General features: G+C 33.7%; 1 protein-coding gene across 2 annotated transcripts in view; it reads left to right on the plus strand.

Annotated features, from left to right (window-relative positions):
• The window catches only part of LOC112681662 (B-cell receptor CD22-like), a 356,479-nt gene that overhangs the window by 329,491 nt on the left and 13,014 nt on the right, over positions 1 to 13,974 (plus strand). For both annotated transcript variants that reach the window (XM_025551937.1, XM_025551938.1), the window contains 2 exons: positions 8,740 to 9,033; positions 9,420 to 9,737. In XM_025551937.1, coding sequence (XP_025407722.1) covers positions 8,740 to 9,033; positions 9,420 to 9,737 — 612 coding nt within the window. The remainder of the gene's footprint in view (positions 1 to 8,739; positions 9,034 to 9,419; positions 9,738 to 13,974) is intronic.

The following is a 13,974-nucleotide window of genomic DNA, read 5'->3' on the forward strand; positions in this document are numbered from 1 at the left end:
ACACACACACACACACACACACACACACACACACACACACACACACATGTGCAATGGAATCTGATGAGAGAAAAGAGTAAAAAATTATGTACATATTCGCGTGTGCGCGGAAAAAGCCTATTACCAGACGAGAGAGGTCGAATGTTTGGAATAAAAAACGTTCAGTATACACATACATCTATGAATTTATATATATATATATATATATATAAATATGTATCTTACAACCCTACCATGTTCCCGAATAAAAACGATTCTCTTTCTCTCTCTCATATTCGCACGAATAACACTGACGACGTTTATATAATAAATATAATATAATATAGTGCGAGTGTGTATAACCTTTATTTTGAATGATATGCATGTGGAAATAATCAAATTATTCCATTACGACGATAAAATCTTTAAAAGAAACGAATAATATTCGTCGTAATATAACTACGTTGTTTTCTTTTTTTTTTTTTTTTGTACCAATGAAATTATTATTATAATACTATTGTGCTGTATCGCATGTGCGTAAGAGTCGAACATAAATAGATGACAAAAACCAATATCATTATTCTACCAAATACATGCAGATCCTTGAAATCAATCAAGGTATTAACGTATGAGTTATTCAGTTTGTGATTTTAGTCAATTAAATAACGCAAAATAACGATTTAAACGGTGCCAAAACGATATGACTCAAGAAATAAAATGTAATCATTTCAATATCAGATTTGATGTTATAGTTTTTATAACGCGATTGATTTTAAATATTATCAGTACGAATGCTGTGCTCACGCAATGATGTCAACACGTAAAATCAAGAACGTCCGGAACCGTCGCCGTGGTCATCAGATGCGAGTGTTTTTGAAACTCTTTGCATGCCATTTATCAGGACCATTAGTGTTAATTGGTTTTTATTGCGTATATATACGGTTTCAATTTAATGTACACGCGTACGCCCGTCGCTTTATGACCGGGAATAAAAGAAAATGTACACTTAATTGTGTGTAAAGTATTGTTCCCGACTTAGGTACCTATCCCACCCCGTTTGAATGTAATAATAATAATTACTATTATCATAACAATAATAATAAAATATACTAGCCCCTTTTGTTTTTATTCTCCTCCGTGAATAATCATCAAAAATATATTAAACTGCTAAGTCGAAAATTATGAATTACGTTTCGCTCCTGTAATGTAACATATAATTACCACAGAACAAACAGTTTTCTCGTGCGCACAGCTATGTTTTTTCTCCCCCCAATATTATATTGACGTATTTAAGCTGTATATAATCAAAACATAATAGTATTTTAATATATTTGATCTCGGCGCAACACTGCGCTACTGCTGTTGCTGCAACACCACTCTCATCGTAACGCTGCGGCGACGCAATGCTGTAACATTACGTCGTATATAATTTTTTTTGCGGTATGTACACAACAGATCAGAGTTCCGTGTTTTCCGTTTGCGAGTGAAACAGTTTTCGGACCGACCAACACTAATGATTTATCGGTTAAGACGCACACATGAGTGTTTTTGATACGAAAAAAATAAGGAAAAGAAAACAATGCCAATTTTATAGACAAACAGTAACCATTGTTTCCAAAACGTATTTTTAGAAAATCTAATAAACGAGTTACACGGATCAACTTAAATTAGAGTTGTTCTCGGCAATTTTTGATGTAGGTAGATACTTATTGTACTTACGAATCGTGATATGGATATAGCAGTACAGTGAGGGCTCCTTCAATACCTACGCAATTTTCCCAAAACTTTTAATTTCCACGATTTTGTTACCGATAAAACGAAATAAAATAATTGTCTTTTATAGAAAACAATATAATATACGTATCGCAACTGTGCTGTTGGAACTTGGGCGGGTTTATTTTATTGTTACCGTTTGAAGTTTTTGAATTACAAAACCGTTTTATTATGTTTTATCCTCCACTGACTAAGGATCCGTTGTCGTAAGGCTTCCCGGCGTTCGTCTAAACACGATTTTGAATCATTTTTTATATTTATTTTTTAAAATTTGTCGACAAAACGAGCTGTGGAATTAATGAAACATTGCGCTTCTGAAGGTGTATGATTGTCAGTACCAGTGAAGTTTTTTTTCTACATTTAAACGTCACATCACTAGTAATTAATTTTTTTTTTTTTATTTCCAACATTTTAATGGGTAAGACTTTTAAAAACGTTCATTATTGTTGTCGTTGCCGTTGCTCTTTCTCTGGAAATCCAATAGCGTTAAGCAATCCATGGTGAATAATAATCGTCATTAAAATTCCTCTCGAGTCATTTCGAGACCGAAACAATATTGACTCTAAGTCGTACTGCAGATGTACTCGTGAGTCTATACATTTACCGACACAGATTGGGCGAGTACAAAACAAATAAACTATAATTAAATTCTAATCCGTGCAGTCTAAGTCTAAATAAGCATGAACACGTGCACGGCTCCTTTGCAAAGTATTGACTATGTATCCATCATTAACGAATACATGATTTACAGCCACGTGGCGAGTACCAAGCCAATATTTTCCGTGCGTTCTATGTACTTAGACGCGGTCGATGATCATAAAAATCCGGTCGTGCAGATCTTCTTCGGATTTCCAAGCAGAATATATATGCAAATAAAGAAATTACCAAGTCTTGCACTCATTCGTAGTAAGGATTTTATGTCGGTATACACATGGTTTGTTCTCAAGAATAACTTGCGAAACGGACGGTACAAATCGCTTCGTATTTTGCATACCATTTTCACTGTACTCGCGCTACAGGTATCTATGTCATTTCGCAACCGACAGGTTCTGAAGAGAGTGTGAACTTTTTTAACCTAAAATTGTGCATTGATGTTATGTATTTGCATGTACTCGTGGATCGTTATTTTCTTTAGAATGTTTTCATTGCATTTTTCAAATAAATCGATTGATTTACAAAGTAATTATAAGTGAAAATGTTTAAATTAAAAAATAAACAGTTGTCTTAAACGAGGAGGTCGAGGAAAATATATCGTTACATCATGCATTAACAGATAACAATTTTAAATCATACCGAACTGCATCTAATTGTAATCACTAGGGCTAGGATTTATATGCAATAACAAATTGTAAAATATGCATTTGATTTACCAAAATCTGCAATAATATGCAAAAACAAATTTTTATTATTTCTAGATATATATTTTTATCATAATTCATAATTTATTATTATTACAGTAAATATTAGTTTATATTATTACACGCTACTATGATATATTGTTTCAAATTTTCAAATACGAACGACCTGCGATTTGAACGTAGAATAGATTTATACTGACTAAAACGTCTACTGCATTTAACCATGTACCCCATCAAGTGATAATTGGTTGAGGTGGTAAAGGTAAATTTGGGAATAGTTCACGTAGTTTGATAATTCGGCTGGGAGCTTTCAAAAATACTTTTTTAATTGTCGGTATTAATTTATCAAAGATTATTCATTTCGTAAAAATTCGCTAATTCTATGAATCCCATGTGTCAAACATGTTAAATGAATTAAATTAGGGTATAACATAGTCAAGGAATTCGCTGATTTAACCATATGTGGCACGGTGTGAGAAACAAAAAGTTATACCTCTTCGTACTTCGTACTTCTGATGGCCTTAATAGGTGCATTGCATCATTAAATATTTTTCCAATAGTTTGGAAATTACATTTTTCAAGTTCTTCACACATTAATAGATACGGCTTTGAATAATTGTCTTCGTGGAGGAGACCAACTATGACGTTACAAACATACTGACCGTCAACTCCGTGGTCTCATCTATTGAAACCCAAATTGGGCCATCACCAATTTCCGAACGAATACGAGAAATAGTATTTTCATAAATTGCAGAAACATAGTTTTTGCGAATTGTAAACTAGTCAAGAACACATTTACCAGTATATTTTTCTAAAAAAATTTTTAAATGATGGATGATTTGACTTCCATAAAGGTTATATCTGATTCTAACATTACTTGACATAAATCTAGAGGAAAATTCGTTTGTTTATTTTCGTTATTTAATGTATTTTTAATGAACGACTGTTTAGATTTGACTTTTAAATTAATATTTTTGTTATGCTTGCCTGTATTTAAATGCTGTACCACCTGAAAACCTTTTTTTTACGGGCACAGCTTGATCACAAATAATACAATATAATATTTACCATCTGTTTTAAAAACGTCACTTGAAAATTCTTCTACAAATTGACGTAACTTGACACTTTCACTTTGAACTTTCGGCATTTTATAAAATTGTTAACTGATACTGTTATTAAAACCACTCAAATTTTTAAGTATAAGTGTCCGCACATTTACGCAACACAAGTCGTACTAATGAAATTAAATACGTCGTTAAATAATGTGTAGGTAATCCTATCGGTTGTCCGACCAAGATAGGATTAGAGATTAGATAGGTGATATTTATACTATATATTTACAATTCGAGGGATAAACCAAAAACTATCGGTATTATGAAATAAATGCCATTTAAAATTAACAATAATTTATAAAAATTTAAGTTAAAAAAAAATAAAAAACTCAAAAATCTATAAATATGCAACGATATGCATTGTGTTCAAAATATGCAAAAATATGCAAAAAAAAAATTGATTTTATTTAAACGAAAGTAAGCAAAATCTTGGACAAATCTGACAAACAATCAATTTAGACTTAAGAAAAAAAACATGCAAATGCATATAAATCCTAGCCCTAGTAATAACAAAATGTATCGATCGGATTCGTTTGAAATATTTTAAAATACTCTTTAACTGATATAAAGTTTTTATGTGTTTATAAGATATAAATGGCTTTTGAATCAGGAACTTTAAAATTCAAAATCGCTTCTGGGTATTTAGATTAGAGCCATAAATATTAAAATAATAAGACATTTTAATTTATCAAAGTTTGACGCCTATATCACTAGTTTAATATAATATCTTATCGTAAGTGTTGAAATTCAAACTAATTTTGTTTTTACCATTTTAGCAATTTAATACAGTATAATTTAGAAATTATTAAACAAGTGTTTACCAAAACTGTAACACAATACTCAACATGATCACCCCATACTAATCCAAGAGCGGCTAATATCGATACAAATTATATAGTTAGCTCTCTATAAATGAACCCTTAAAACAGTGCCCGTAATCAAGCGTTCCTCTCGCTATATAACGGTTGAAGACTTAAGATATTCGAAAACAAAAAACCCTAAGCTATATTTGCAAAAGGCTATACTTATGCATATTTTCTCCGGGGTAAATTGCATTATGTGGAATGTACTTTCAATTCTGTTGCTCATCATTTCTATCCCTCATCTTTCTCTGTACCACCAAAACATGTACTATATACACGATTCTTGTTTCGGCCGACCAATTCATCCACCCGTTCGATCTCATTATTTTGGATAATAAATTTAAATCGTTTACGAATAATGATATATTTTGTTACCAGTTCACCCTTCAAAAGTTATTATAAACATATTCGATTTTATACTTAAATATATTATCAAATGGAAAACGAAATTTTTATAATTTTTCATTATTTTAATAACTCCTTGATTACACTACTCGTTATCTCTAAATTGTAAACCATTGGTTGAGGAAACTACAGTACAAAGGTTTGTGTGTAAAAAGAATTAGTTTTCGAAAACTTATAGTCCGTGGTCTACTATGGAGTCACGTTGTCGTCGTTGCATCATAAAATCGTTTCTAACAAATCCGCAGGAGCAAAAAAAAAAAAACAATTTTTAATTTTTTTTTTTTCATTTCCAGTCTCCAGATAACGAAAACCTATCGATAATAATAATTGGTCGGCAACTGGGAAAAAACAACGATGCATTATAGTCCTACCGATACATAACCGATATTTGATATCGGCCGATATTGGGGATATGCATAGGTTTTTTCAGTATCTATTTTTTTATAATATTAAAAAAAAATAAAAAATTATATGCTTAAATATGAGTATAAGTTATATCACAAAGTTTGTTATTGATTAAACGAACGGCACAAGCCCACGGTTACGGTTAAGCCAAATTCATATCGGATAAATAGGGTATTATTATTATTTTCCTATCGGTTCGTGGTTTTTGCAAAAACAGTCGATTTCTTAATATATCCAGTAATTGGTTTTGTATCTAAATATTGGATATCAGTAAAGAGTAGTTTCGGTTAATTCATAATTATCATTATCGTTGTTGTACATGTAACTCATAGTGATGGGAATTAAATCTGGATTTATGGATTTAAGGATTTCCGAATTTTGGATTTAACATTATGGAATTCCGTCTTTCCGTTAAAATACAAATTTATTACAAAAAATGTGCAGTCATCAAAACTTTATTGTAAGTCACGCATAAAATAATGATAATTAAAGTTTTCAAAATTCGAAATCCGATTTTAGAGTAAAATCCGGATTTCGAATTCCAATTATTTTTCCCGGCTGCATCCGAATTGGTTCCCATACCTAAATATCGGCATCCGAATTGGTTCCCGAGATTTTATGTAACATATATCCGAATTGGTTTCCGATATTTTATGCATTCTATTTTTGTAAAATACCTTCTATAATGGTTATGCCTATGGATTCTCCCGATAATTCAGTTTATCTAATAATTTCTCTAATCATAAATATATTTATATAAATAAAATAAGAAACACATTATACGTAGATAATGATGATTTGAGTGGTATGGTTTATCCAGTTGTTACTTGTTAGTCGTTGTCTGTACGTTACGTGTTTTATCCTTTTTTAATATGGAATTCATGTACAGTGAAAAAAATAAGAAACTTATGGTGTTAGATGGTTTTAAATTTGGATATCGAAAACAATTAGAAGTTGACCTTGAACGTTGGATATGTATAAAAAAGAAAATGTAAGTCATATTTAAAAATTATATAATTTAACAAACATACATAATCAAAACATTAAAAAAATATAACTTAATTTCTTTTCGTATTATAAACAAACATAACTACATCAAATTTTTTATTTATTAAAAATTAAAATGTATCAACCTATTACATGTTACAACAAGTTGGTTATAAATAAATAACAATAACAACAACAACAATAGCAATTTAATTTAGATTTATATATAATAAATATACTGTGTGTGTGTGTGTGTGTGTGTTATGGATATTAAAACAGTAAGAAGGGGGTTAAGTATAGATTTTAGTTCATCGAGGAATTTGGTAATGATGTGTAGAGATTGATCGGGTGGTGATCTGTTAGCTGCCATTTCGGCATATGACGGTTTTCCTTTTGAGTTTGGACTGGAGGCTTCATTTCCACTTCTTCGAGATGGAGGTGTTATAGGCGGTACAGCAAGTGTTGGAATAGGTTGATGTTCTTTATTTTTTTAGCTTTAGGTTTGGTGCGGTTTAGTATTTTTTTAAGAGATTAGCATCCTTTGTAGTTTGCAGTGTGATTTCCACCGCAATTTTTACATTTTGCGGGTTCCTCCCGTTGTTTTGTGCATTCGTCAGTTGAGTGTTCTGATCCGCATTTTACGCAACGTGGATCGTGATGGCAATAATTACGTGTGTGTCCATATTTTTGGCAATTATGACATTGAGGAGGGTCGGACCGTCTTTTTGGATATTCGAATTTCATTATTGAGTTTAATATTTTTATTATTTTAAATATTTTTCGATTATTGTTGTTGCGGGCCAGGCCTATATTAAATAGAGGAAGTGGTAACTTGTTTGTGTGGTGTATTATTTTTAAGATACTTTTGACTTTGTGCCCTAGGTCACTAAGGTAGTTTATAATATCCACGGTATGCGAGGAGTGGTGAAGGTGGCGTAGCACGACTCGGAAAGGTTATAAGGAACGGGGGAAATAAGAATGGTAATCGTAATTGGCTTCAACCAGATATGATTTAATTGCCATCCAGTTTTTGCATGTGTTTGACCGAACGATAATATTAGATCTATTAGCTTTGTATGTGAAACCCTCTGGTCCCACTATGCTAGTTAAATCTTTTTTGAGGATTATAAAATCGGTAAGGTTTGTTAGTACGATATTTGGGAGTTTTATCTTACTTGGTTCTGGCGAGGTCTTGGTAGTTTGTGAGGCGAGCTGAGATTCTGTTTGCACGAAAACATTGTCTTGTTTCTCCATTTCTAGAACTTCGAAACGATTTTGTGTTACAAAAACTTTGTTTTTCTTATCCACGTAGGTCGGGGAGTTTGAGGAGGTCGACGAGAGAGCTCTCTTTGTAGGATTTTCCATAGTTTTCTTTTTACGAACTGTATTTTTGTTTAGAATAACAATTGGTGAAATCGTGGCTATTACACGTTTTTAATGCCTCGTTGTGATAATTAAATGGAAAGATAAAGTACGATACACGACGCATTACGAAACTACGGCGGCGCACTAGTTATCGCTTTGGCTGTCTGAGCCCGACTAACTACATCAAAATAAGCATAAACAAATTTCAAAAAAATGAAATTATCATAATACTAGAAAAAACAAATTTTAACCATATCTAATAAAAGTAGACAGTCCTATGTCTGTATGAAATGGGAAGGAAAATTGAAATTACTCCGAAATAAAATGGGAACCAATTCGGATATACTCTCTGTAAGAAATCGGGAACCAATTCGGATACACCCTCCGTAAGAATTCGGGAACTTGCAACTTCGTACATTTTGGAATCAATTTGGATTTAGCGATTTTTCCCATCATCAGTAACTCATCAGATTCGTTTTCCATTTTTCGTAGACGCACCGGGCTGCAAGACGGACCGGGTGATGGTGATTGGCGCTTCTCGAGGCGAGAGCATGGACGTGCTGTGTGAGGTGGATGCCGACCCGCCGGCCAAAGGGTTCCGGTGGAAGTTCAACAACTCTGGCGAGACGATCGACATCGGTAACGAACGTTTCGTCTCCAACGGTACGGCCAGCGTACTGCGGTATACGCCCGTGGCCGATCTGGACTACGGTACGTTGTCTTGCTGGGCCGTCAATGGAGTCGGCCACCAATCCGTGCCGTGCTTGTTCCAGATGGTGGCCGCCGGTAAGCGAAACTCCAGTACATTCGTTATTATATCGTTATAACATAGTATTGTCCCCCCGACCACCACCTCCCCGGGATCTTGCAAGTGGTTTTTTTGGGAGTACCCAACGTTTTTTAGAACACAATATTAAAAAAAATAAAAACAAATATTACTATCAAATTTAACTTAAGTTTGTATTACGGTTTTCGGTAATCCCGTAGAACATTTGCAGCTATTTAAACCGTATAACGTTCAAAACGATAAAAATAGTCCGTGCCATTTGAACTGTTTTCTTCCATCAACCGAATACGATTAAAAAAAAAAAGAAAAGGGGGATCGTTCATTCACGCGATCGGGATAATACGACATAATGTTTCTCATCATCTCTATAACGGTTCGTGTGCAGGTAAACCACAGTCGGTACACAACTGTACGGTGCACAACGACACGGACGGTGCGGTGGACGTGCAGTGTGAACCGGGCTACGACGGTGGCCTGTCTCAGGTGTTCGTGCTGGAAGTATTCGCCGAGGACCTGGACAACCGGGACGACGGCCAGGTGTTGTACCGGAACATGACGGACCGGACGGCGCCGAGGTTCTCGCTGGGAAAAGTCGCGTTGGGTGTGCTGTACACGGCTCGCATGTACGCAGCCAACTCCAAGGGCAAGGCCACGCCCGTCACTCTGCCCAGATTTTCGTTTCCTAGCTCCGAGAACCAAATGGGTGAGTTCAATTTCGATTTCCTGACAAACGTTAACCCGGTTAACCGGTTTGTGAGATATGCGAATAGTGGAGCATATAGCGATTAATTGTAACGCTACCACGGCAATCCGTCAAACTAGTGCTACTCAACGGGGGCGATATCGCCCCCCGGTGGGCGGTGAAGGAGTAACGAGAACAGTGAACTCGTTTTCCGTTCAAAGCAACGATTTCTAAAATAAATTCGGGACTATTAAATATAAACTACATATACCCGTGGCAGTGCGTTATTGTCTAATAACAAAAAAAAGAAAGAAAATCGACTAGACATTATCTAAAGAGGAGACTTACGCCTTCGTCTCACAAACTTTGAACCAAACGTAAAAAAATTGACTTTGAATCACTAAGCACAACCATCTCATTGATCAATATATTTCAAAACATTTAAATTATATTTAAACATAAATTTTACATTTTATTTTTATTATATTTGCATTTATATATATTATTTAGCATTCAATTATAAACATTTCATATACACTATTTTTATTTTAATGAATTAAATAATGGGGGCGTTGAAAAACACTTTGCTTCTTAAGGGGGCGGCAGTTTGAATAATTTTGATAAGCACTGCGTTAAACCGTGCCACGGTGCACAGTGGGATAAACGGTAAATCCGAACGGTCCAAACTTTTTAAATTGATACCGATCGAATCTGATGCGATACTATACCTTATAAAGCCAATTACGTTTACAATTAGAAAATTTGTTATAAATGACAATGACGGACACATCTGGTTTATGATATTAGCCATTGAATACGGTGAGATCCAACTGTAAGCATCGTTATTTTACACAACGTTTAATTTACGGCGTTTCAAACGTACATCATTTGTTTGATAATTATAATATCAAATAATTTTGAATTATTAATTATAATAAATAAGGTAAACGAAATAATAGGTACAATTATTATTCAGAATATTTTATATTTTAATGACGTATTGTATCGAAATGAAATGGGTAATAATATTAAACTTTAAAACATTGCATTGAAACAATTTGGTCTCCCGATCAAAAAAGGTAAAACAAGGAGGGTTAATCTATTTTGATACATTTACCTTAACATATATTTTGAGTAAATATATTATTTTTATCCCCTACTATATACCAATATTAAAATAAATAATTTTTTTTTAAGATTTTTTTTGTAAATTAATTTACAGCCGTGTTACGTGAAATTAGAACAAATACTGTTAAATTTTATTAAATCTAAAATATCTAAGAATCAGTTAAATAGAGTCATAATACAATTTAGGAAAATAAAATTACTGGTTTCTTCATTTCGTTGAATAAAAGATGGATCATATCGAAAAGAACATTCAATATACTCGTATTTACAAATATTATTAGCAATTATATATAAATTAAGTAGAAATAATTCCAAAGAATATATAATAACTTCTTTAGAATGTATATAATGTATTTGAAAATATTTAGTTTCAATAATATATGTGATTAATTTTTGTATTAATCTGAAAATCTGATTTTATTAACTTTTTTGTAGTGTATACAACATGGATCAAACGATTAAAAAAAACAAATAAATATTTTGTCTTACTAAAAAACCTATATCTTCCATTGTACGATGCCAAGGTGAACGTCTGACCTACTGCTTAGACCCAACCCCGTAGAGGCGAGTTAAATAATAAAACATATTCAAGGAAAATCAAAAAAATAAAATCTATTAAACATTCATCGTCAGCTGTAACAACTCTTCGACGTCATATTGTAATTATGTTGACTACACAAAATTATAAACATAATCGTACTAAACAAAGTAGAAGGTGATTGTGGCAAGGATATGATATTTAATGGTATCGAAGAATCAGTTCAAAACAGAAAATGATAGATATATAAAGGGACTGAAAGAAAGAGAGAGAGAGAAAATTATAGATAGGGAGAAATGCAGTAAGAAAAAAAAATTAAAAAGAAAAAAATTAGCGAATAAATTCCGCTTGTAAACCAAACAATATTGGTCAAGAAAATAAAAAAAAAATGAGGAGCTTTGTGTTTTAAAGAAATCTTGTAAAGATAGGATAACTATTTGAACAAAAATATTAAAAAACCGATAAGAACAAAGACGGTTGTAGCCGAAACGATAAGACGGGGGAGTAGGAAACTAATATATATATAATTTTAGAGCAGGAAGGAAATTTTTATACGAAATCAATGTAGGGATCAGACGATATAAGTGATATTTTCGTAAAAAGAAACGAATAAAGTGGTTAGGATTCGTGTTAGATATACGTTGTCATCGATAGGAAATTTTGGATTGAAGTTGACGAGGAAAATCGGAACAGGAGATGCTTTTTCTCGGCGAGCACACTATAACGAGCAACGTTACGTGCGGATAAAGGTATTGACAACGTACGGAGGTAGGGGATTAACTGGAACTTAAAGGCGTAAAGAACAAATGCCGCGTGTGCATAGCGACGAACGGAGATATCGCGCGAGATGATGAATCAAGAGGAAAATGGTCCAGGATTGAAAAACGGCACAACTCATTACGACCGATGATAACAGTACGGAACCGGACGACGTTATCACCGCGTTTCAGCACTTCTGTTGTTGGTGCGCGGAGATTTTGTGTGTTCGCAAATGACGGGATGCGATCAATCGATGGTTTTGCGATCCCGGAGACAACACGAAGGACAAAGGAACAGCGGGGTGAAGGTGGGGTGGTGAGCGAGTCGAATGGGAACGGCTTCGCAGCACAATGGCCAGTGGACTCGCACTTGATTAGGTTATCGGTCATGGTTTGTCTTTCGAACGGATCCGGGCGTAGAACTGCCGCGGTGAAGTCGGACGTCCGTACGGCAACGCCCGGTTTAACGATTCGGAAACGTACGATAAAACGGTACGTGCACGCGCATTCTCCGCCGATCCGGGACGATGATTAACGGTTTCCTAGTCCGATACGTACGCGGTATACTTGCTCCTAACCCGTTCCCGAGACGTCCACGTGTAAACGTAATATTATTATCATTATTATATGTACCTATACTTTACGTGTCTGTGGCTGCCGTTACGCGTGTTGTTATGCTAATACAATTGTACAGGGGTGGCTCCATAGTCTTGGATAGGGGGAGGGGAGGCAAGTTATAATTTCACAAAATCTTATGATAAAAAGAAAACAACAATTTTCACAACACAAATTCAAGTTGTCTATTTTTAAAATTGGCAAAAATATCAATATTATGATCTATTCGATTTAGAATATCTACTTTATAATATATATTAATTAGACATAATGCTGATAGTCTATCTTCAGTCATCCTTGAACGAAGCCAAGTTTTTAATCTCCAGTGTGTGGAGAAACTCCTTTTAATCGTCATACCTCTATGGCTTTATCTACATACTAGTGCGTGTCGTATGATAGACCATATTATAATATGCATTTTTTGTTAACAATATACATTTTTTTATAAATACGGTACGGATTTGGGTGGCGCAGTCCCTAGGCCTCCCTGGAGCCGCTCTTGCAGTTGTATCACATATTTTGATAAATTCGACACGTAGGGGCAAATGCCTATGATACAAAGTCTTAAACACATATTACATGTGTGTTCGTGCAGAACAATGGAAAAAGGGTGGTTTCCAGACGGTACAAAAATATCACGATTAAATGTAATACGGAAATTATCTTACGAGTTATAACTCGTTTCGAAAAACACTCGTGACAATAACGTGCGTACAACGTACAACGTTTATGGTTTATTACAACGGTGTAAGAAAAAATGTATAAAAACTTATACTTAACGTATATTATAGTTTCATGCGAAATGATTGATTGTTTTTTACGACGCGTTCATCCCCTTGGTCCATACGTATGTTTTTAAATGATTAATTTTTACTAATTTGACGTAAATACATGAATATACTGAATAATATAGTTAAGGGAGGCGTCCGGGCGTGAATATAGGTAAAATAAAGTTATATTTTTTCCGTAATAACATTTTAATATTTTAACTTTTGGTATACTAACATGTATTTTTAATTTTAAATTCCAAAGAAGAATATATAATATTTATAAAAAAAAAAAAATCGAATGCCGAACTACCAATGTGAATTATTTATAACATTTAAGGTTGAACGATGGTGAAGTGGTAAAGGGTATCTCACGAAATGGCGGTACACTATGTTTATATATATTCAGTTGGTTTTTAAATTTTTTTAGTACTACTTAAATAAGTACATTG

The sequence above is a fragment of the Sipha flava genome, unplaced genomic scaffold, assembly GCF_003268045.1.
Source record: "Sipha flava isolate LNK unplaced genomic scaffold, YSA_version1 194_pilon_pilon, whole genome shotgun sequence".
Lineage (NCBI taxonomy): Eukaryota > Metazoa > Arthropoda > Insecta > Hemiptera > Aphididae > Sipha > Sipha flava.